Source organism: Anastrepha ludens, chromosome 6, assembly GCF_028408465.1.
Source record: "Anastrepha ludens isolate Willacy chromosome 6, idAnaLude1.1, whole genome shotgun sequence".
In the NCBI taxonomy this organism is placed as follows: domain Eukaryota; kingdom Metazoa; phylum Arthropoda; class Insecta; order Diptera; family Tephritidae; genus Anastrepha; species Anastrepha ludens.
Window position 1 is genome coordinate 62,082,179 of NC_071502.1, and position 25,304 is coordinate 62,107,482.

The 25,304-nt window shown below is 34.7% G+C and overlaps 1 protein-coding gene across 2 annotated transcripts in view; it reads left to right on the plus strand.

The window, feature by feature from the left end:
* Nucleotides 1-25,304, plus strand: part of LOC128866001 (protein grainyhead-like) — a 246,932-nt gene that overhangs the window by 142,473 nt on the left and 79,155 nt on the right. For both annotated transcript variants that reach the window (XM_054106453.1, XM_054106454.1), the window contains exons 4-9: nt 3,151-3,282; nt 4,764-5,255; nt 6,153-6,370; nt 8,776-8,938; nt 19,850-19,961; nt 23,956-24,050. In XM_054106453.1, coding sequence (XP_053962428.1) covers nt 3,151-3,282; nt 4,764-5,255; nt 6,153-6,370; nt 8,776-8,938; nt 19,850-19,961; nt 23,956-24,050 — 1,212 coding nt within the window. The remainder of the gene's footprint in view (nt 1-3,150; nt 3,283-4,763; nt 5,256-6,152; nt 6,371-8,775; nt 8,939-19,849; nt 19,962-23,955; nt 24,051-25,304) is intronic.

The window sequence follows — 25,304 nt, forward strand, 5'->3', positions numbered from 1 at the left end:
ACTACTATTATACAATTCGCAGCAAGCGCTGTCCGGCAAGGCAAATCAGCCATGTCAGCAGCGCCGATACTACTTACCTAGCACACACTTATGTACATACGCAGATATGAATGATCATCAATCAAAGGAAATTAATATACAAAAATATATTTTTTTTAGCTTTTGCTTTTGCCTTGTTTACCGAATGTACGACAGCGGCAAAGAGTTGAAAACAAATTTTTTTTTATATATTTTGTGCGACATTTCTGATTGGATAGGCCGTTGTGCGCACGCAACCGAAACTATATAAAGTAGTTTTTGAAAAAAGGCTCTAAATACTTACATTTAAATATGTATTCACATTAGGATGGCTCACAAAAAAAGTAGCAGTTTTTCTACCGGAATTCAAATAGTTATTATATTTTAAGAATGCCTTCGAAATATTTCAAAAAAATATTAAAATTTTCGTGGGTTCGGCCAATTTCAAAGTTTCTGCAAAAATTGAGTTTTTATAAACAAAACTAGTTTATAAAAATATGTTTTTCCAAAAACATTACCTCTGATGATGCTTAAAAGGCCAGCGTAAAAAGTTCGGAAATACTTTCAAATCGTTCCAGCTCACATAAATCTTCATATTTTTTTCGAAATATTGTGGCGGAAGTCTTAAAATATAATAAGTTTTATAATTCCGATGGAAAAATAGCACCGATGTTTTTTTTTTTGTATAAAGAGTGATGCACCTTAATGTGCATACATTCGTGCCTTCAAATTTCCAAAGATACGCATGATTCGTATGTGATAAAAAATCAAGCGCCTAAGCTCTTTCCACATAAAAATACTCAACTCAATAAGTTTTAAGCCATTTTTAAGGGTTTTAGTGAGCCTGAAGGCCCTTAGTGCTTTTCTTTGAATTTTTCTTTTCAAAGCATACCTAACAATCGCAAGTTAATTATTCAATTTTGCTTTTACTGTCGCTTTTGAAAAGTTGTTGCTCTTCTGCCGTGTCTTTCAATACTGATTAAGTGCTTTAGCAATAGTATCAATTAATATCCATCAAATATATTGCATACAATCAAGCAATATCTACATGCAATCACAATCAGTTGGCTGCGCGCGATCATTTGTTGCGCATGCGCAGATAACAAACAAGCACAAATCGCATGCAATTTGTCAAACAAGCGATATTACCAGTGTTTGCGAAATTGTACAAGCATGTGTAAATGTTTTTTTTTATTTTTTATTTTTTTTTTTTTTTTTTTGGTTCAAATGAACTTTTCTGCAGATTACGCAAGGTTTTGTAAAAGCACGCTGCAACAAAAGTATAAAAAATTATGCAAAAATTCAAATACTTCTTACGTTCCTTGAAAATCCTTTGCCCAAATTTCTACAAAAAATTATATTCGAAATAACGAAGAAACTGGAAATTGCAAAATGTTGATGATCCGCAGAAAATTCTGCGTTGACTTACCGCTAGAAAGAGTTTCTTATCAAATATTAAAAAAAAAATCGTATTGCTTGTATTTTCGTATTTAAAAATATTGAAAAAATAAAAATATCTTGAATTTTGATAATATTGAATAAACTACAGCTCGCGAACAAACTACAGCAAATTTTGACTAGTGGGACGATTTTCCTTTTGGACTAGTTTTTTTTTTTTTTGATGGTTTTATAAAAGTATAGCTTTTTGTCTAACAAAAACTATATAAATCCAAGTTTCAAACTTCACACAAAAACTTAAACTTCTTATTTAGAATTTTTAGAAAAAAATTAGACACGCATTTTAATAGCCCATTTAATTTAAGTTTAATAAAGTACAAGTTTAATGGGATTAAAAATTCTAGTTGATTTGCACATTTAATGCCCAGCAAAAGCTCTCCTCACAGACAGCTTTCATAAGCAAACAATCATTACGACCAGAAAAAAGACTTAAAACCGTGAGTAGCCGCCTATGTTCGCTTTCAAGTTTTCGATAAACGAAAGCTTTGCTCTGCAGAAGTACGCTTTTGTTTTCTTGAAAAATTTCGGATCTTTTAAAAAACCACTCGGAGTTAATGCATGCCTTGAGTGCTACTAGAAAAATTATATTTTGTTTTTACTTTAGCCATGAAGTAGTGTTGTCGTGATTATTTTGGTTTCGCCGTGGCTCATCAAGATAAAGATGGGGCAAAAAAAAAAAACGAAAAAACATTTGGGCGGAGTGTATAGAGCAGCACGGTCGATAGAAGAACTAAGACACACAAAATTTATTTTGCATGCTACCACCTCGACTTCTTTTCCGACAGACTATAGCAGACGTTAGCATCAAAACGTTCCACCAGGAACGGTACCAGGGCAAATGGAGTACTCGTATGTCAAGATATTTTAGTTGGGCGGTTACAAGGGACAAGTAGTCTTGAAAATTTTAATTTTTAGTTTTCAAAACATATTTTCAAGTTTTAGTTCATGTAAAGTCTCATTTTTTATTTTATAAATCAGAAAATCTTCAAAAAAAAATATGGGAGACCAAATTTTTTCTGCATATATTTTCCACCTTAAGGAGTAAAAATAAAGGAAAAGTACCAAAAAATTGCATTTGTTAATTTAAAAGTGCACTTTTGTTGATCAGTGTTATTGAGACAAATATTTATTTTTAGTTAATATTCTTAAGCCGGTCCAAATTTTTAATTTCTAATGTGATTGATAAAACAATATGAAAGCTTCGACTGGTGAAATGTGAAAGCTGTTGCCGCTAAATGTGAAAGCGTTTATTCCTTCATTAACATATTTTACTGTAAACTAATGAGCCTACATAATAATTGCACAGTTAAGCTTTTAAACATTTCCTTAATTTTTTGTATCAGTGTTTCAACATGTTTCGTGGGTGTGCGCTTGAATCCCACAAGTATTAATATTTTAACTTATAATGTTTCCAACTTAAAAAGGGCTTTCCACGTTATCGCCTGTGAGTGTTTGTGTATCGACGGCCGAAATTTTTCCACTCTGTATTCTCCTGCGCTCATCTTCGAAACTATACGTTATTTGTTTTTCATTTGAAATTTTCCTTTTTTATTTACCTTAATATTCCCAACCATCCCCACTTTAATTTCGCCCCTTTGATCCATTTCCCTACGCAACATCATTTCTCCCTCTTCTTCAGTGAATGCACTCAAACAAGCAAATTCAATTTCGCAGGTTTTAGTTGTGCAGTCACCAACGCCACCAACGCACACAACCATACAAATTAAAGAGCCGCCTATAAGTCCTGGAAGTCCAACAACAGATACAATGTACAGTGCCAGTGGTGGCACACAAATTTTCTTGCAGGTGAGTGCGAATCCGTGAAAATGGGTAACCTATTAAAATTAAGAAAATTCGATTCGTTATGACTTGACGGAAGGACGGTGGGAAAATAATTTTTAAATACAAAAAAATATAAGTTTAAAAGCTGTAAATTGGGGTTTTACGAGAAGTGTCTTTGAGTATGAAAATACACAAAAAGTATGAAATTTATTAATTGAAAAATTTGCCGCTAATTGGATAGATATAGAAACTACTTTAAATGAAAGTATAATTAAAAAATATTTAAAGGACGATAAATCTAACAGACAAAAAAAGTTTAGATAAAATCTAACGAACGGAAATGAGAAAAAATTTGTCCTCAAAAAAAGTGAAAGTATCAATAAAATGTACCAAAAGAACCACTTTGAATCTTTTTTGAGCTTCCCGTGAGTACCGTTAATCAATCAGAATTGCTGTTCTCATTCAAAAACAAGAACAAACAAAATCGAAAGACACTTAAAACAGGTGGTTAAGTATTCACATAAAAAACACTATACAAAGTAAAAAATGTGTCCAGCGCAGTCCAATAGCCCACAGTAAAAAACAATCTGCGCACGCGCGTCGTGTCTTCTACCAGTGGCGCTCTAACAGTATCGCCAACTACGTTTTTGCTGACCTTCCGTCATTTGACAAATTACCAAATCATTAACAGATAATTTCACTTTTCAACAAATCTGGTCAGGGCAACTTTTTGCAAAGAATAAAAACTAATAACCGACTGGAATTAATAACCAGCTGCTGCAGCCATCACCGAAGAATGCATGACCCACGTAATAAAAGAGGAATACAAAAAAAAAACAAATACACAACCATAGTGCCAAAACAGAGTGGCTGCAGCACAAGTTTGGCTATCACCAGCCTTTTTTTGTAGTGGTGAATTCAAAGAAAAAGCAAAAGTTAAAAGATCACAAATGGCCGCAATGATTGCCGGCACGGCCTGGTGGACAGGAGTAATACCGATCGGATTGAACGGCTGCTGTATGTATTTTTGTCAACTTACAATAATTAGCACGTCAGCATGGAACCGGAATTTGGTGGTTACTGTTCTTGAAGGCATGTCGCATGCGCAGCCAGCGCCACACCTACACGACTGTCGAAAGCCGCAAAAATCGCGTTGTGTGAAAAACGCAAAAACGTTAAGTGTTAAGCGGATTAGTGAGCCCATGGACAGCGCATAAAATCAATATAAATACATTTTCACAAATACACTTGCGGACCCGCTCAAATTGACTACCTATGTTTTCTATATTATAAATTTTTATTGATCTATGATTATGAAACTAAAATATAATATATTTATTCTTTGTTCTTATCTTTTTTGCCTTTTATGCCGTCGTGCTTGAAATTGAATCGCGTGCACCTCAACTCTACTGCAACGTAAACTTCGGCGCATCCAATTCGTGCTTACAACCCTTGCATGAACCTCGGCTCTCAACCCAACTCAACCCACTCGGTGAATTCATCAGGGCGCTCATCAGTCCAATGCACCTGTCCCCGGTGGCGGTGCAAATAATGTGAACGTAAATGCACAGACTCCTAGCCCCGGCCCGTACATCACACCCGACGGTTATGGCATGTACACTACGACACGCCTCACATCGGGCGGTCCAACTTCCACCTTCATTACAGAGCCCTATTACCGCGAATTCTATACCACTGCAAACACTGCAGACACCCAGACCGGCTATGGTCAGGCGCCACGTAATATTGTATACGGAGGCGCTGAAGTTGATCCACCACAGCCGGGTACCACCTATGAAGGTCGCTTCACAACAGCCTCAGCACCTGTGAATAGTATGCCATCGCATACCACGGCCAACACAGCAACAATCAAGAATGGCACACCAGTGTATGCAAAGACCATAACAGCTGCTGGACTAACGGTGGATTTACCGAGTCCAGATTCGGGTATTGGAGCGGATGCGATTACACCACGGGATCAGAACAACATACATCAGGTACGTGAAATTATTTGCATATTCAGAGTGAATTTGATTACTAAAATTCTTTGTTGTTGAAGCAGTTATTTAAAAATTTTAGTGAAAGCTTTTTTGCAGTGGCGTATGCTTGAGCTTTTAAGAGGAAGCGCGCACAGTGAGCTAAGAAATATGAGCTTTCGATACTCTTTTGATGTTACGCTGAACTTTCATGCACTCTCACTCTCTCACTTTCTCTTTCCTTCTCTCACCCCTATTGTGCTCCCGTTTGATTCGATAAAGGATCGCTAATCATCTATCGATTGTGTGTGTTGCGAATGTGTGTGTCTTTGCTCTTTTTTGCTATTAGTAACGTTGTGTAATTTTTGTAGCATTGTTGTTGTTGTTGTTGTGTTTGTATCGTTATTGTAGCTCAAATTAAGTATTGCAGCATTCTCTGAGTCGCATTTCTCTGAGGCTTTTGAGCTTTGTAATTATTGTTGAATTTTTGCGTTGTTCTTTTTCGTATTGTTGTTGTTGCTGCTGTTGTTGTGGTTGTTCTAATCGTTGTATTTATAATTTGCTATAATTTTTTGCTTCACTCTCTGTAGTCTTGTTGTTATGTGCTTGTCAGTGTGTTGATTGTTGTGATTTATGAGCGATTTTTACGTTGAAATTATCCTCGAACTCGTAATTATTTGTAAATTGTTTGATGTGTTTGTTATTGCCGTTTTCACATAATTTTTGCTGCGTTGTTGCTCTTTTTTTGTTTTGTTGAATTTTTTTGGTATGGCAATGAAATTTTTTGTGTCTGATTTTTTTTTAATTACACAAGCTTTACTAATTTTTTATAATAAATATTTTTAATGCATTTGTTTGTCTTTTTCATTTCTTTTCATATTTTCATTACCTGCTTTTGTCCTGTCTGTACGTGCGCAGTCTTTCGACTATACAGAGCTTTCTGGCACACTGTTGGACAGTAATGGCGGCATACCAGTGTCGGTGAACAGCATACAACGCGGCGCTGTTAGCGTTCATGGCCAAAATAGTCCGACCACATCTTTGGGCGGCTCTACGCCGAATGGTGCAACACGTTCGAGGCCATGGCATGATTTTGGACGTCAAAATGATGCGGATAAAATACAAATACCAAAAATGTAAGTGAAAAGCTCTCTACAATTAGAAAAAGCCGTTTTTTTCATTATGTACTCAAACAAGAAATTTGTTAACACGCATCAGTCCCTTATTCAGTTTGATAACAATATCGCCCCATGAAAAATGTGAAGCACACAATGAAATTTTTTTTATTTATTAATTTTTCTCAAAGTATAATATTTTGGTTCGTTTTCAATACTTCTTACCCTATTACTTAACGAGTTTGTATTGCTTTAGTTTGATTTTTGATGTTGATTAAAATTGACATTCTTTGTGAGGGACTGATGAGTGCTAAAAACTATACTAAACATATTTTGCAAAATAAATGTTCATTAGTTAGTAAAAACAACTTAAAAACCTAAGTTGAAAGCTTTCATCGTTCCAATAGAGTAAATTGAAAACAAAAAATGGTTTTTGAGCTTTCATGCAAAAATTATATCTGAATGTGATAATCATTATTTAAGCTTTGCAAAGCTTCGTGAAAGCTCTCCGGCACTACTTCTCAATGAATGAAATAAATAAACAATTTTTTTAAATTGTAGAGTCATTGAAAATTACGCTTTTTGTGATATTTCGCGTCTAGAAAGCATTCAAGCGCTTATGGAAGCTTTGCAAAACTTAGTGAAAGCTCTTCAGGACTACTTTTCAATGAAAGCTGCAAAAGATATTTTGTAAAAGCATCAAAATATCAGTTTGTAAAAACAACTGTAAAAATAACTTGAAACCTTTCAGGGTATCAATTTTCGTGGGGTAAATGGAAATGAATCTTTTTTGTTCTGCTTATATAAACGCAAAAATTATATTTCTAATAAATGTAGTATATATTTATACAAGCTTTGTAGAACTGCTTAAAAGCTCTCTGGCACTATTTTTCTATGATAGCTGTACATTAAAAGATTTATGAGATGATAGAAATCGCTTAAAATTAAACTCTTAGTGCTATTTCGGCGCAATCTTCTACGAAAGCTTTTAAGTCAAACAAACACACTCATAACAGTAAACAATAGAAGATCTCTTCCGTGGTAAAGTTGTAAGCTGGTGATCTCTTGAAACCGAGCACAATGTTAATATATAATATGTTTTAGCGAAATTATTGTCCTACAAGAAAATATCCTACAGTCATACAAAGTTTTTGTTAAGAGTTAAGAGCCAAAGTTTGTTTAAGAGGATGAGTTTTGTAAAACATTTTACACACAAGCGGGTCAATTAGACACCACTTTTAAAACAAGTTTAAAAACGCTTTCAAATAAGAGAACATGAGAATTAAAATGTTCGACGAAAATATTTATTACGAAATTTGATTGCGGCTACCGCGAACACAAAAGCCTTTAGTGTACGCGATTACTCGTTTACTCGTAATTGACAGAAATACACCTTTATTTAGTACTTTCAGGATTACACAATCTCTCTATTCCAAAAATGCTTTTTGACGATGCTATTGTTATTATTGAAGTGTTTGTAATTTATTTATTACTATTTATTTATTATATTAAGGCGTACGTTGGTATCGTGCAATACATTTTCAGAATTTCGAAATCAATTAAAATATTCACTTTTCTTATTGCTCGCATTTTCAGTGATTTATTTCAATAAATATTGATTTGATATTTGTTGAACAGTGAAGCCAAATGGTTTTAACGATTGTAGAAAATCATCGAGGTGGTTTTTTGTTTGTGCTTCAAGTGCAGATACATACATATTCGCGTTAAAAAAACACGACAATTCTCTGATCGAATGCTACTGAATTTGTCTTGAGAAAAGAGTATTTTGAAAATTATCACCTTTTATTACATATCGTTCATTTGCTGCAACAGTGTCATAATCACGAACATCAAAATATGGAGAAAAACGACTGCTAAGCTTTCATGTTTTTTTCCTAAGTAAAAGTAAAGACATGTTTTCATTTAATGAGCTACTGTTAATAGATATCGCCATGCATTTTTAATTCCTTAATACTTTTTTTCACAGCATAAAAGAAGAGCTTGTGGACATTTCTGCATACTTACCTCAGAAGCAAAAATATTTTGGATTATGACACTCACGGCAAATGAACGATATAAAAAGAGCATAGATCAATTATTTTGAGATTTTGTTATCCGAGATATAAACTTTCATCTACTTTTGATTTCATCAAATACGCAGAATCTTGTTGCATTCTGCTATTATTTGTTTACAGAGAACTCTTCCTTAATCCTTAGACACTAAACTGAAATCAGTGTTACTCTGTCACTAATCATTCGTCTCACAGACTGCAAATTCAAAACAATATATTTTATGTCGTTTACGTTTAGTGGTCCAGGGTTAAAGCCGATACTTTTTTTGTTTCTTAATTTATATTGCTCCACTTTTCATCTGCAATTGCTAACTTATGAATTTGAAACATTTTCTTCTTTCCTCTCATTTACAGCTTCTGCAATGTTGGCTTCCGCTACCATCTGGAGAGTCCAATCAGTTCGTCACAACGACGCGAAGACGATCGCATCACATACATAAACAAAGGACAATTCTATGGCATTACATTGGAGTATGTGCCGGATCCAGATAAGCCCATCAAGAACACAACCGTCAAGGTATGCACACACAGATTTGAATACTACATATGAAGATCTAAAATACGAGTAGGAGCATGAGAAAGTTAAATTTGATTAATCTTTAAGTAAATTTTAAGTAATTTTTTTGGAAAAATATCTCTTAAAAGGTAAAAAAGCAGCATATGCGAGAGAAAAAGTGCAAGGGTCACAAGTTTAATGATGATTAATTGCTGTAGACAGCAGCTATCACTTTTTCTTAAGCAAAATATCTACATGCGCGCAAGCAAAAAAGTTCTGTAGAATGATTTGATGCGCTTCCATTGCACAAGGACTTATCCATATTGCATATCAAAGTAGCAGTTGAGTGATTGTAAAAGGATATGAGAGCAGATTGTAGGGAAAAGGATTTATCTAAGCAAATATTTGCTAGGTGGCGCATCAACCCTTGACGATTGCTTGCAAAAAGGATGTGCCATACTAGGCAGCGGCCTAAGCACTACGCTGACTGTTAACTACCACACATTTGTTTTTGATGATGATGAATGATAACTGATGATTTGTACATTTCCTTTTTGGTTTTTTTATTTTTTTTTTATTTTCTTAGTTTATTTGTCTTTGCATTTCAATTTGAATTTCAATCGACAGAGAATGTAAAGGTTTCCCATTTCAGAATGAGAGGCACGAAGTCTGGTACAGCATTTGAATTTTGAATTTTAATTTGTATTATCCAGCTTTCAGCGTAAAGCAAATGTTTACACAGGACCTCTGCCTTGGGAGACTGCCTTAAGCAGTACTTTTGCATTTTTAATTTTTATATACCAGCTTTTATATTTGTTGTTTCCTTAAATTCTCTGTTAAGCATTCATCGATCAGATAAGACGGCAAGACGTATGAGCCGTCAAACGACGCATTGAGTCGCGCCGTCACCATTGATATGTGATACTTGAGCTGAATGATATGCAAATGTGTGTGTGAAGTGGCGCAAAAGGATTGTTACGCGCAAGGATAACCGTCAGCAACTGTAGCGCTTTCTGCGCGCTGTTTCCATTTTCTGTTCGCGCTTTTATTGTTATGTTTTTTGCGGCATTTCAGCTTCCGAGTAATTGGAGTCGTTGCCGCATCGGATTTCCGCATGTCGAAATGAAGTGAAAAAAAGCACTTTATTCAAATATAAAAATAACAACAAATTCCATCACTCGCTAGTTGGCAGTTATGAATCCCAATTTGTTTATGCAACACGGCCGGCGGTGACACTCATCAAAGCTGTGAAAACAGTGAAAAGAAAAAAAGTTTTGAATTACTTGCTGTGAATCTAGCGAAATTGTTAGACGCAATAGTACGAGTATGCATAAAAGCCACTTGTGAGTGTATGGGTTTGCGTGAAAACTGTTGCAACTTTCACGCACAGCGAAATCTGCCCGACAGCCAATGCGACACTTTAGGGGTTAATTGCACCATTTCGAAAGATAACTAATGCGGTGTAAATGCTGTTGTAAAATAAGCCTTTTACTTGTTGTTGGCATTGTACGCACTGTTGATGTGAAATTCGCGTAAGCACGCAGGCGTTTGCAATTTTCACTTGCTATCAATTTTCCGGCGGTGCACAGTGGGAGGTCGCCATGCGAGTTTTTGACCGCGCAAAGTGGTAATGGTGGCCCCATATAGGCTTTTGTAACTTTTCCAGCTGATTTCACACTATAAATATCAGTTTAAACATTCCCAAAATTTTCCCACTAAAATTGTGTATAGAAAACTCCTTTCGATGTACACATAAACAGATAAGTCAAACCTATAAAGGCACAACAAATTGGCATGTTTGACAATTGACTATTTATTTATTTCATAATTTCAAATTTTTATTTCTTCAGAAATATATTGTATTTCATTCTTTAACAAGCACCTTAGTAATACAAGTTTCAAATTTTGCACGAGATTTATAGAAAATCGAATATTATCAGAATTTTGAAAAAAAGTTCTGGGTACGCAGTTTTATAGACCATTAATTTTTAGTGAAAGTTTAACGTGACTTAAAATTCTCGTTGATTCTTAATAATATTTTCCCCATATACAAAAAATTGTCATGCATTCGAAGAAAATGCGCAACACTGCCAGAGGAAAAAGTATTAAAAATCAACGAGAATTTTACCATACAAAAACATGTTCTAAAAACTAGAACAATGATGCATGAGGTTTTTGTTTTAGAATGACATATAATAATATAAAAAAAAAATTATTAATAAAAACTTCGAGATACGTAGTTTCATAGCCTACGAAATTTTAGTATAACAAAGTGCAAGTTTAATGCTGATCAAAATGCTCGTTGATTTTTAATAACTTTCTCCCCTGTATTCCTATGTCCCCTTTTTCGCATAAAACAAATTTTGGTGCATTCATTGTATGGAGAAAATTAGCAATACTGTAAAAAAAAAAATTATCAAAAGTAAACAAAAACTTGGAGCCATAGGCTATAAAAGATTTTCTAAAAATTCTGAGTAAAAAGTTGTGAAATTTTGGCGAAAGTTTAAAAATTTTGCACAAAACTTGAATTTATGTTTATTATAGGGGAGAATGGGGAGTTGTGAGACATAGGGAGTTGTGAGACATTGTTACCTTTCGGCATTATTCATTTGTTTACATTCGATTTTAAGTGTCAACAAGTGTTCTCGATGCGATCTCACTTTTCAGCTAGCATTGGTCATATTTACACGCATTCGACGCGTCTCTCCAGTTACTGTGTTTTGGAATTTCTCGGTAAGTTTTTTCCATCATTTGTTTTGCGATACATTCGATCAGTTGTTGAAGCAAATTGCAAATGTTAATATATAGAAGTTATTAATTGTCCTATTAGCTTTGAATTTACACATTCACTTCGGCATGAACGTTCGATGTGTTTATGACTACGCGGCCATTTATAAAAAAAACGATTTGGGGAGTTGTAAGACAACAAATGTGGGGAGTTGTGAGACACCGTTTTTTTCGACGTTTTAACGCATCTTTCATAAGTACCTCGCATTATTCATGCATTGTTTGTACATATATCATGAAATTTTTGGTTAAATTTGAGTTTTTATTGTTTTTCCGCTTTTAAAGTTAAGCACAAAAAACTCCATTCATTGCAATGTATGCGATCGAGCTGTGCACCTAAAGTGTGCCAATTTACGAACTGGTTATTATACATGTTCTCACTGCGAATCATCAGATTGATGGCATTGCATTTTTTATTCACTTTTTTATAACAATTGTCTTTTCTTTTTTATTTTTCAACTTAATAAAGAACTAACAACTAAAATAAGTCATTTTTATTGATTTAAACCATGGTGTCTCACAACTCCCCACATTTTTGTATTTTGTATTATATTTTATATTATTACATACAATTTTAATTTTAAGGAAAATTGTAGTTTTGTTAAATAGACCATACCAATAGCTTCCAGTATTCATTGACTAAAGATTCCATCCTTGACATATGCAGAATATTAAGATTTTGAGTAATACGGGTCCAAAAACAAAACCCGTCTCACAACTCCCCATTCTCCCTTATTATTATGCAAAAAATACTAAAATTAATTTGAAAAAAATCAAGTCAAAACGTATGAATTTATGATCACACTAAGGTTAATCATCCAATTTAGATATGAATAAATTTTTACTAAATACAAAAATAATACTTTTTTTAGTGACGGAAGTCTTCATTTTGACCTTTACGCGCCCATTGCTTGTCTATTTGTATACTGCAGCTGTCTATTTCATAAGTGCAAAATATATTTGACATTCGACGCCATTTGCAAAAATTACAAATCTTCCAATAGATTGATTAATTTTGCGCCATCTTGTATTTTAATACATTTTCTGCAATTGTAATGTATATTTTCAATACCTGCCTATAAAATTTTAATTGTTTGCTTAGTTTTTGTAATGTCATCACTTGCATGGCTTTTAGCAAAACGAGTTAATATTTCTTACCTATAAAGCGCAAAGTTACTGGGTTCTTATGCAATATTTGAACTCTTAACCATTCTTATCTGTAGCTTAAGAAGCCATTTCAATAAAATTGAAAGGAATATGTACACAATTTTCTATGATAGAACAAAATTTTTCGATCCGAAAGCAAAACCTGCTCAAGTCCGTTTTACTTAGTGAAATTTGGTTATTTTGCCAAGAGCTCATAGAAGGTATTTGGGTGTTCATACATATTAATGTGTCCAAGTTATCAATAGTCAAACGATTATTCAGTTTTCCATTGACTCTATTTCGCCACCTCTCTTTCACTGTGCAGCGCAAGGATACCAATAACCCACGTTCAGTGACTTGAGCGGTCATTTTTGTAATATTTCCATATTTTTGAATATATTTTCTTTGAAGTTACACCTTTATGTATATAGGAAAATGGTGCGCCGCTGGCAACGCGATTACAAGCAATTAATTTTTAAACGTCTGTTAGCATGAATAAATAATAGTAGATATGATAAATTTAAAAATAAAAATAAAAAACTAAAACGTGCATAATTGAATAACGAACAACTCATGAAAAAAAAAAACATTATTGAAAAAGTTGAGAAATTTAATAGCAAAACTAAGTCTTACTAAAGAAAAAATATTAACAGCCACTCGCTTGTGATTTGCCTAAACGTTTACCGCCAAGCTGCAGCCGCTTTCATTTCAAGATGCCAATCGCGTTTGGCCCGCCGAGTCTAGCCGTATGTTTGTCGCCAATGTCAACCTAATGCATTTTTAGTGTTGCATGCTGCATTGCCGCATATGCATATTAACTATTTACATAAAAATCCAATAAATTTGATTGCAATACCACGCCAACGGCATGACAAACGCATACGCATAGGCGCATAGTCGAGCAGACGAGTAGTCGAGTAGTCGGGCAGGCAGCCGCGAGGCGAAAGTGTCAAAATTAATTTATGTTTGTTTTCCTAATGCGCCCTACTCCGCGGCAACGACAGTGGCAGTGGCAGTGGCAGCCAACTGAACGTCACAAGAAATTAATGCAAATTTTTAAAGATGCGCAGACAATAACAAAATCAAAGCAAACGACGTAAGGTTGGTTTTTAAGAAAAGGGTAGGGCGAAAATCACAGAATTAAAAGAAAATAATTTACGATAGCACAGTAGCGAATCGGGTTAAAGAGATACAAAGCACACGCGCACACATGCATTTATGTACGTGAAAAAGACTGCGCGCGATATTTTAGAGATCCTTTAGAGCGGCAAAAGGATGCGTGCGCGCGAGAACTGCAATTGTGCGTGAATATTTTTTAGTTTTTTTTTTGCAATCAAAAAATATGTATTGTATAATATTATGCCACTTCATTCGCGCAACTCTTTCTTGTTGCTGCCCTAAATGTTTGAAAATAAAAATGCAAATTTGTAAGAAAAATGTCGAGAAGATAAAGTCGCGGCACAAAAGCGCCGTCCAAAGCAATTGTGCACTCACTACGCACAAGAGTGTGGTATGCGTGTATTGCACATCCGTATATAGATTTGTAGGTAGGTTCGCCTATGTGTGAATTATAATGATGATTATTTTTTGACTTTTGAAAAGGGCGCTGAACCATGCATTTCATAACAAAAATGCAGCATGCCAACACACGAAGTAGTTTTATATGATTTTTTTCTTTGTTTATTTACATATTGATATGCATATACATATATATGTATTTATGTATTTATGTAGGTATGCAATTTTGAAATTTCAACAATAATGCATCTTTGAATGGAGCAACCCACGTGGAATTGTTGTTACGACACAGCGCGTATGCCAAAATATCGGTTGAGTAAGGGCACAAAGCTCATAGAAAGAAATATGTGTGTGTATGTGTGTTTACGAGTATTATAGAGACCCACACCAAACAGTTGTCAAAAAATTAGATTATACTACAGGGATTTGGAGCGTGAACAGCATACAAAAGTACATACGTATGTATGTGCACTAACGAATCCCTATCGCATTTCCTGCTAAAATATTCATGCGGTAATTGGGTTGTGCAGATTAGTAAGGGATACTGGGATTAAGCAAGTCTAAAGGGAAGAAAAAAGATATTATTTTGGGTACAAGTAAAGTCATGAGACAAGAAAGAAGGTACTTTCATTGCTAATATTTTTCTTTCTTCGGCTAAAGCGCAGATTTTCTGACATTTTCCGCGTTAAAAAAAATGTATCGTGACATTACTCCACTGGAATTTTTCTCTGAAAGGGGGACTTTATAACACTTATATCATAAATGTAGAAGAAATTATATAAAAAATGTTTAGTTTTATTTATATATTTAAAGGGATGAAGCATCTTAGTAATACCGACACTGTTAAATTGATATTGAACTTGAAATTTTAATTCGGAAATCAATTCATATATTTTACAAGGAACTTCAAGTTAATAAAAACTGAGCAACCACAAAGAATAATTAAGCAAACCACACATAAACACATTTCCAAATCCATGCCATACAAACAAAAATTTACCGTTACTGAGTTCAGCGACTGCTTGGGTGTGTAGGTAATTATTCGGAGGATGCATCAGCACAAATTGAGTATTTTGCTTAAATAACAGGAAACTATATTTTTTGTGTAGCTTCTCATCAGCAAAACTATCATTTGCAGCCATTTGGCTTTTTTACATCGGTTATATAAAAATCGATGCCTCTATAAATCTTAGAAGCTAACAAAAACGCTATGTCTTTACAGTTGCTTGCAGCGGCGTTTTTTTACTATATTATGTCAAAAAAAGTACCTGGACTTGATAGTTCAAAATCCCGTAAATAAAGAATATGCGGCTTTGAGCGAGTGCATTCGTTCAAGAAGCCCAGATTTGTGGGGAACCAACCTCTTCGTTTTTCATACTGCACGCTATGGTCCAGAATTCGATATTTTTAGCATTATTTCCTAGAAACATAAAGTAAATATGAGATGAGGCAAAATTAATCATCAAATTTTGTTTTTAAATACATTTTTTAGTAAATAAAAAAGAACCTATTTTGAGTGACGAAATGGAAATCTTTCGATGGGATGATTAATTTTGCGCCACCTTGCATCAGATATAATATTAATAAAAAATTGGGTAGGGATATTCCAACTATTTTTACATGTTAAATTCGGCCGCCGTAGCCGAACTCACAGAGAGAACGTCGGTTCGAATCTCGATGAAAACACCAAAATTAAGAAAAACATTTTTCTAATAGCGGTCGCCCCTCGGCAGGCAATGGCAAACCTCCGAGTGTATTTCTGCCATGAAAAAGCTCCTCATAAAAATATCTGCCGTTCGGAGTCGGCTTGAAACTGTAGGTCCCTCCATTTGTGGAACAACATCAAGACGCACCCCACTAATAGGAGGAGGAGCTCGGCCAAACACCCAAAAAAGGGTGCACGCGCCAATTATATATATATATATGTTAAATTCAATAATTTAAATAAAATGCTGGGAAAACAGAAATTCCTTATTTTTGCGTAACATTTTTTGCTAAATAGTTTAAAATGCTTTGTGGGCGATCTTTAGCTCCTGGGCGATATTACGACTACAAATATGTCATTTAACTCCAATTATTTCTATGTTTTTATCAACATTTTCGACATTTTTTTTTAATCGAAAATGCCTGAACGGAATCAACGAAACCAAAATTGCGCGTAATTAGCTGTTACAGAATCGGCAGCATAAACATCATTCATAGTTTCAGCGGCCTGGCATGCATTTTCTCTTGTATCAAAGAAAAACTGTAAAATGTACCGAATTTTAATTTGTTGACTTCAATTGTCAACACCCTGTAACTACAATAACAACTGAATGGAACAAACAAAAAATAGCAAAAGATTTTTTTTGGTGTTAAATATCACCTTGAGAACGAGCATAAACTTTAAATTGTTTTATATACATTTGTTTTATCTATATTATCTAAATAAAAAAAGTTATCTTAACCTCTGTCTAATTTTTCGTTCCATCCCTCGCATCAAGTACTGCTTTCTTTGGGACATTTTTAACTCTTTTAAATTCTGTTAAACTCTTTATGATTATCATCAGCTTGGTCATCTTTCCTATGATTTCGCTTCAGAATCGCCCAATACCTCCCTATTGACGTCAATTCTACAGCTTTTGGCAGGTTCTCCGCGGTTACTAATATACATAACTGGCGTGTTTCTTTTTCAATAAACCTAAAGTAGAATTGACATAATGCGCATTGACTAAATGGGGCCAAAATATCGTTGAAATATTGTAATATATTATATTTTTTATAAAATAGTTTAAAACAGTGATTAAGGAACTCTTTTTTGTAAACTTCAGCCGTAACAGCCGACAGAGACGTGTGGGATGAGGTGGATTTAAGTACACAAGTACAAATAGCCCGCCATATTAGGATCTTCTCGCATACATTTTTCCACTTTTATGCATAATACCGACCCAATCACTGTATCACCTTCCTATTCATGTGTAAGTAGTACTGAGGACCTGATAATGTTCTAGAGTCCATTTTGATGTTAATTTCATCATTCATGGCATTTCATAGAGTCGCATAGCAATTGGTTGCAACATTTTCGCAGCCTTGTCTCTTCAACTTTCATCAGCCTTTCACTTTTTTGGGATCTTCTGTTTGCTATAAGTTTTTAAATTATTCCTTTTCATTACTCTTTGTATCTTTGCAGCGCAGGCTCTTGCTTTTTTCGCCAAATCTCTCACAGATATGGTTTAATGAACTTAGCACCTGCCCTCAATATTCGGATTTCCTTCTTCGATTTTTCGGCTTGTCTTTGATATTAGAGGTATCTCAAAACTTATAATAATTTTGGAACTATTTGTACTCATTTTGGAAATATGAACGTTTCGCCAGCCGTCTTTAACAAAACTCTTTTTCAGTGCAGTGAGTGTGCACAATTTTCCAGAGTACTGCGATTTCGATTAGTGGCAATATTAGTCATTATTTCTCGTATTATATTCTTGGCGATTCAATCTCTTCTGTACAACTTTTTTTCGGGCTTCTGAACAGGAACAGGAATTATTGAATTTCTTATAATTCGTAAGCTGTGCACTAAAAGTGTGTGAATTATAGCTGACATAAGAAGTCAAACGTACTTTTCTATGTTTGAGAAGGTAGTTTTTTTCGCAAAAATATTCACACTTTGTGGCATTTATAGGGCAATATACACACACAATTATAAAATTAATAAAAATTTAAAGAATAAATTTTGTAATCGAAAAAAAGAATTCCAAATATTTAAATGCTCTCCTAATAAAAGGAAGGCAATACTTTGATTTTCCACTACATGAAGCCACATTTGCGCCCAAAACCGTTTTTGAACTTCTTCTTTACGAACTCGAAATACTTTGCTATCTGAAGTTTCTCTCAATTGCCACTTTATTACTCCGAATTTATACAAATTTTGTGTCCAACTTATTCAAATATTCGAATCCATGCATGTAGTGGGCTGATGTCATTTCCCAGTGATTTAAGGTTAGGTTTGAAAGCATCAGATTTTATATTTGTAGTTGATTAAAATTTTTTGAGTAGAACTTGTGTTAGTTATAAGATTTACTACTTTTTTATCAATCAAAGTCATATGCATTTCATAGCTGACAACAATTTTTCTGCCGCTGTCAACAACGTGATTTTTTGCCTAGGCAAAGCTCTCTTGCCAGCTTCCCCTTTAGCCGAATTTTTGTATTTGTGCAATTTATTTTCGAGTTGCCTTATCAGGTTTATTTTTTACATATTTTATGCTACTGAAATCCCACCATTAATATCACTTACTCATTTTTAAAAATTAATCAAAAAATTGTTTATATTATGCCAAAAAATAAAAAAAAGTGCTTCTGGACCATAGTGCGGCGTATGAAATCTTGAAAGTGTTTAGATTCTTCAAGACTAAATTTTATGGGTTAGGAAGCCGGAATTCACACATCGATGGCGCTAGCTGTAAATTTAATAACTTGCACGTGCTTTTATGATTTTTACTGCTAACAACCTTCAGTTCACAGCTTTAAAAGTTGCTCGTAACAACGCATGGTTTACCAGTGCTAATTGTGACTAATTTACAATGTGCGGGCAGCATTCCTTTACCACTTTTTACTTCTATGATCCCACGTCGAATGCGTGTGTGATGAAATGAATAAAATCATTTGGAACTTTCGATCAAAAGGGCACTCGACAGCCGAGCCAAATCACTGTGGAAGAACGACTTTGAATTTCTTTTTGAATTTTGTTCCTTTTACGAAAATGTGAAAAAATGACTCGACTACATTCTTTTTTGACCAAGCGTTTATTAATTACCTGCGAGAAGAAATGGTGTATTTAGAACAAGGAAGTGCTTAAATTGATTGGAAGCATTTAAGTATAGGCAACATCAGAGGCCGCAGTCCAATTAAACTATATACGATATACTATCTAGCATAACCTTGAATGAAGTATTTTTTACAATTTTTGTTTATAAAAAAAATTAAGAGACTTTATGCTTACATATGTATATTTTTTAAGACGCTTTTCATGAGTTTTTAACACTAATCATCAGAACAAAGTGTGCTTTTAGCCACACTGAATGGCTGCATTGTCTAATTTTTATCCTTGTTTTTTTACCGAGGTAATGTAATATGTACACAATCCATATCTTGAGACATCAGTAACGTTCCATATGCAATAAAGTAACACTATCGCTTTCCTGCTACAGTATTTTAAATTATTTTTAGGTATTTGACATATCGAATAAGGCTCTCCTAGAAATGAACAAAAAAATGTTCAATGCTTTAAAGAAAGCATTGAATTCACTACGCCTAAGAGCCTAGGAGTGGCGGACTCGATATGATCAAAATATTAACAAAAACTTTAAAAGTTATATATTGCATAAATCATAAAGTATATTTTTTTTACTATTTTGCATTCTCGTGGAGAGTGGCAACCACTATCTGCTAACCTCATAAAAACTATTCTATATTTAAAAAAAAACATATTATTTTTCTTTTACAGAGCGTCATTATGCTGATATTCCGCGAAGAAAAGAGTCCTGATGATGAAATCAAAGCCTGGCAATTCTGGCATAGTCGACAGCATTCGGTGAAGCAGCGCATTTTAGATGCAGGTGAGTTCAGCTATTTATAAAAGTAGAAGTACGCATATAGCACCGGGCATGTCACAAAGTGACAGAAAAGATTTTTTATAATAGCAGTAATTCCACAGCAGGCAAAGTGTATCTTTACCATGAAAAGACTCCTCATAAAGAATGGCATAAAACTAAAGGTTCCTCTAATTGTGGAGAACTATCAAGACGGAGAAGGAGTGGTGATTTATTATTTCCACAATAGCCTCAATATCATCCTTTTATTATTTTTTCGGAATTGCTTGAAGAAAATTTAGAGCTGGGTCTGTTGCTCGTTGCATCTTATTTCAGTTGGAAAGGTTTTATCGGACGCAAAATTATAATTTTATTCACATCCTATTTTCCAAGGCACGTAAGAATATTAATTTACAAAAAAAAATTGATGTTAAAAACAACATTCAAAAAATGAATTTGGCATAGTAAAAGCTGATCTTTTTGGGCATTTTTCATATTGAAGGGCCTCTAAATACCCCCAACAACTATTACTTCTACCCCTACGGTTTCTTATATACTTCTTATATTACCATATACACCCGGTTACAAAATTATAAGCACACCACCATTTTTTTAGCAAAACATAGTTCATACTACCTTATGACGTAAAGTATCAAACTTTGTACAAAACTTTTGAAAAGTTCACCAAAACTTTTAACTTTTTAACCAGAATTTCTATTATCTTTCTGAGTATGCAGTTATTTTGCCCATTGAATTCCAGTGCAAAAAAAGTGCAAGTTTCAAGGGCCTACAAAATACTTTTAATTTTTGGCCTTTTTTTCTTTGATGAAAGACATATAAAAAAATTCGATCATTTACTTTAAATGGAAGAAAGGATGTGACACCTCAGCGAAAAAAAAATTCAAAAATCAACGGTATTTTTGAAGGCAGGCACTAATTGGTAACACCCAAACTGCATGAATATTCTTAACATCTTCAGCCATAGGGTAAGGTGGCCTTGTCACCCTAGTACATATACGATTTGCACATCTGCTGACATTTTTGTCCTTTTTGCAACTGTGTAACTTGAGAATTTACACGAACCACCAGCGCCTAACGCGTAGCACTTGTAATAAAGATAAACATTTTTACTCACAACAACGCACATTTATCATCAGCGGACAACTGTTGTTTTTACATTATATTGTTGTTGTAGCGCTGTCCGGACAAATGCGATTGCATAGGCATTAAAAGTAAAAATTAACTACTTGCAACATTGATGTTTATCAGTGCTGGCCAAAACAAGAAGAAGAAGAAATGCATAATGCAAAGCCACGAGTCACTACTACCCTCGCCTTCTGCCCCCTTTTCCCCTTCTATTTCTTAATTTGCTGTAAATTACAAAACTTTATTGAATTCTAACTATTGATTGTGAAATGTTGCAAGCTGCAAGTATTTACCTATGCAATAACGATTTTTTACAGCTGATAAGCGCCACTACGCTGCCTGGCCACTTAGCTGGCCAATTGATCGTTTGGCCATTGGAATGTGTGAGCACACAAGCATAGATGTGCATGCATATATACACATACACAAACATGGAATATTGGCTAATGCTGTGCGAGTAGTTGGGGCTGGGGGTGTAACGCTGCAGGCTGGCTGTCGCTAGAATATTCGAATGAAGCGTCTTTCTGTGTTCGCAGCCATGCAGGCAACATACACACACACGCACATAAATGGGCATGTATTCTACAATGCATAAGCAGCCTGCATTGTTGTTGGAGTTTTCATGCCATTTGTCATGCCCACCAGCTGCGTTGCCAGAGAGTTCATATGCGTTGCTAATTGGGTGCTGCGCATGCGCGAACTTTTCGTTGCCTTTGTTGCATATAGCCAAAGCAAGCGCAGACTCCGCAGCAAGTATATACAACGTTTAAATTGACAAATGTTGTAATTTTCATACGAAAAACTAATAGTTAAAAAATATTTATGCACCTTGCACTCCCTCACCTTCAAATCATATGCTCCTGCGGATTATAAGCGTGGATGTGTTTGTGTGTGTGGTTGAGTGTATGCAATTTATGCCACATGTGGCTTATAAACTTGTGGCAGTTAATGAGCTATAAGTTCATAACTTAGCGGTAAATGCTAAATTTCATAACTGTTTCTTGGCTGTTTTTTTCTTTTCCCAAATGTTGGCTATTCTTCAGCAGGCCAAGTATGCGCTGTAACAATGTGGAATTGGAAATTTAAAATCAATAAGCAAATAAATCACTTATTTGGTGTTCAAATTGACTTGTCTGTTGTTAAAAAAATATAATAAATACTGCTGCCCAGGGTGCATTTAATTCTATTTCTTCCAACTATAATAGACTACACAACAATTACAAAATATTTAGAAATTAGACTTTCTTTTAATTGCTCATATCATCATAATGATATTTTTATCAAACGAAAGTCTTGAAACTAGAGGTTTGATGGTACCAATTCTTCATGTTAAAAATTTATATGCAAAAATTTATTTTTTATTGATGTTTGACTACCATTTGGTGATCCTGGATACGAAACCCACTGTCAACATGAAACATCAAATGATAAAAAGATGTTTTCCTAACATCAGCCGCCCTTACACAGGCAAAGGCAAACCTCTGAGTGCACTTCTGTCGCGAAAAAGATTCTCATAAAAGCTATAAAACTATAGGTCGCTTCAATCGCGACACTATATACAATATGCAGCAGCTTGCCAAATATCTAACGAAGGATATAGGCTGCAATTATATACAACTAAAGTACGGGTTGCCCATATTCGACGGAAAGAGCATCACTAGTCGAAAACCTTTCGTACAAACGTTTAATGGTGTTCTTAGAAGGCGCACTTTTCTCATTATTTAATTTTTTATACGCACGTTGAGTTCTCACAATTGACTTTTTTTGTTGAATGTAAATTTCAACAATTTGGGAGTAAAAATGTGCTTGGACTGACGCTTCCAACGCGGTATGTCATTAAGCGATCTGACGTCTCTGTCAAAAAATACAGGGTTGCCAGATGAGTCCGTCGAATATTGGCAACCTTGTATATATGGTTTAATCAAACAAGTATCGTCCGTGCTAGACAACAACAATAATTTCTATTGTAAAACAACCTATGTTTTTATTCAACTTCAGTTCCATCTTTATCTTTGCCTCTTTGCCTTTATCGCTATCCCTCTCTGTGTATCTGTCTTTGTATTTATACTCACATTTGTCTTTATCTTTATCATTATCTTTATCTTTATCTTTATCTTTATCTTTATCTTTATCTTTATCTTTATCTTTATCTTTATCTTTATCTTTATCTTTATCTTTATCTTTATCTTTATCTTTATCTTTGTCTTTATCTTTATCTTTATCTATATCTTTATTTTTATCTTTATCTTTATCTTTATCTTTATCTTTATCTTTATCTTTATCTTTATCTTTATCTTTATCTTTATCTTTATCTTTATCTTTATCTTTATCTTTATCTTTGTCTTTGTCTTTATCTTTATCTTTATCTTTATCCTTATCTTTATCTATATCTTTATTTTTATCTTTATCTTTATCTTTATCTTTGTCTTTGTCTTTATCTTTATCTTTATCTTTATCTATATTTTTATTTTTATCTTTACCTTTATCTTTATATTTATCTTTATTTTTATCTTTATCTTTATCTTTATCTTTGTCTTTGTCTTTATCTTTATCTTTATATTTATCTTTATCTTTATCTTTATCTATATCTTTATTTTTATCTTTATCTTTATATTTATCTTTATTTTTATCTTTATCTTTGAGGCGAGAACTTCCACACACGAAATTCTTTTTAGTCAGTTTTTTGAAAATCACTCGACTCCTTGATTCTAACGAATGGCAAACACACAGAAATACTTATATCGATCTGGCTAAAACTTGGATATAAGCATTGGGTATTAAATGTTTATATGTTTTCTCTCCTTCTCCACTATTTAACTTGCTATTAAGTAACAGCTTATTATTATGATTTCCGCTTTTCTTATTTTACTTGTAGACACGAAAAATTCCGTTGGTCTAGTTGGCTGCATCGAGGAGGTCTCCCACAATGCCATTGCCATCTATTGGAATCCACTGGAGAGTTCAGCCAAGGTAAGTACCCCGTACACAACTAAAGAGTTACAGTCAAACGCATATTGCTTCAGCGAAAAATAGTTAAATAGCTTGACTTTCAATTGGGAGCAGCACCGGAAACTGTCCCTTCATGACAACATCTGTCCGTTGCCTACCGAATGCCACTGTGCGCGCGCACACCCCAAGCAGCAAACTGCTGATCAATGGCCGCAATACCAATTAACTGGCATACAAATTATCCTGGGGCGTTTCAGCACCACTACCACCATCATAACCAGCATCCACATGGTAATAGAATGGAGTGCGTTCATGTTGCCAACAGTGAATAATTACTATTGCTGCTCCAGCTGCTGCTACTTGCTCCCTGCCACATTGCAATTATTCGCCGTCGCAGCCAAACGCTGTGGACGTTGACAAAGTTGTTGGCTTCTACAGCGAAATTGCAGTATCGCAGAATATACGGAAAACATTTGCCACTCTCGGTTGCTCTGTACGGTAGCCAAAGTGATTAAAAGCGGTTACCAGTTGGGAGTCGATGGTGCAGTTGTGGAGTTGTGGTGAGTGTGGTGTTGACGGCGTGGTCCTGGTGGTCGTCCCGCACAATTTGCAGCCAATGAATTTAATGATAATGAAAACCCATAAATATCAAAAACCGATTAAACCTAATCAAGCTTAATTGCGAATTTTGCGAAAGCACGCATACATGCGCGTAAACAAAACTAGCGCAACAACACGAATAGTAGAAAAAGTGGAAAAAGTGCAAAAGATCGTGCGACAAATGAACGCATTTTGTAACCAGCAGACCAAAAACAAAAAAGAATGCACCAGCAACTGCAATGACAACAGCATCCGCTGCCTCGACACTAAGGTGGCAGCATGCGCATGCTCATAACTTATAAAAAATATCTCAATTTCCGTCTGCGAAATTGTGCGGCGCAGTTGAAGTAGCTGTAGCTGCACCGCACCGAGAGCGCAGCTAGCGTGATCAAGTGGAAAAATCCTTGCCACCTGAACCGGCAATGATGTTATTACTAGGTTGTTATTGCTGATGTTGTTGTTATTGCTATCATTGCAGCGTTAACTATAATTATTGTTGTTGTGATTGTAGTTGTTTTAATGCCGCTATTTTATTATCTACTACCTATGTATACAATCGGCCGCAGGGCTGAAAGTAATTTTTCGTCAGCATCGCTGCGCCTGCGCTTCGCGCTGCCTGCAGCTGCTTGTTCTTATTGTTTTCAAAAGGAGTTTCAAAGGGGAGGTGCCGGCGAC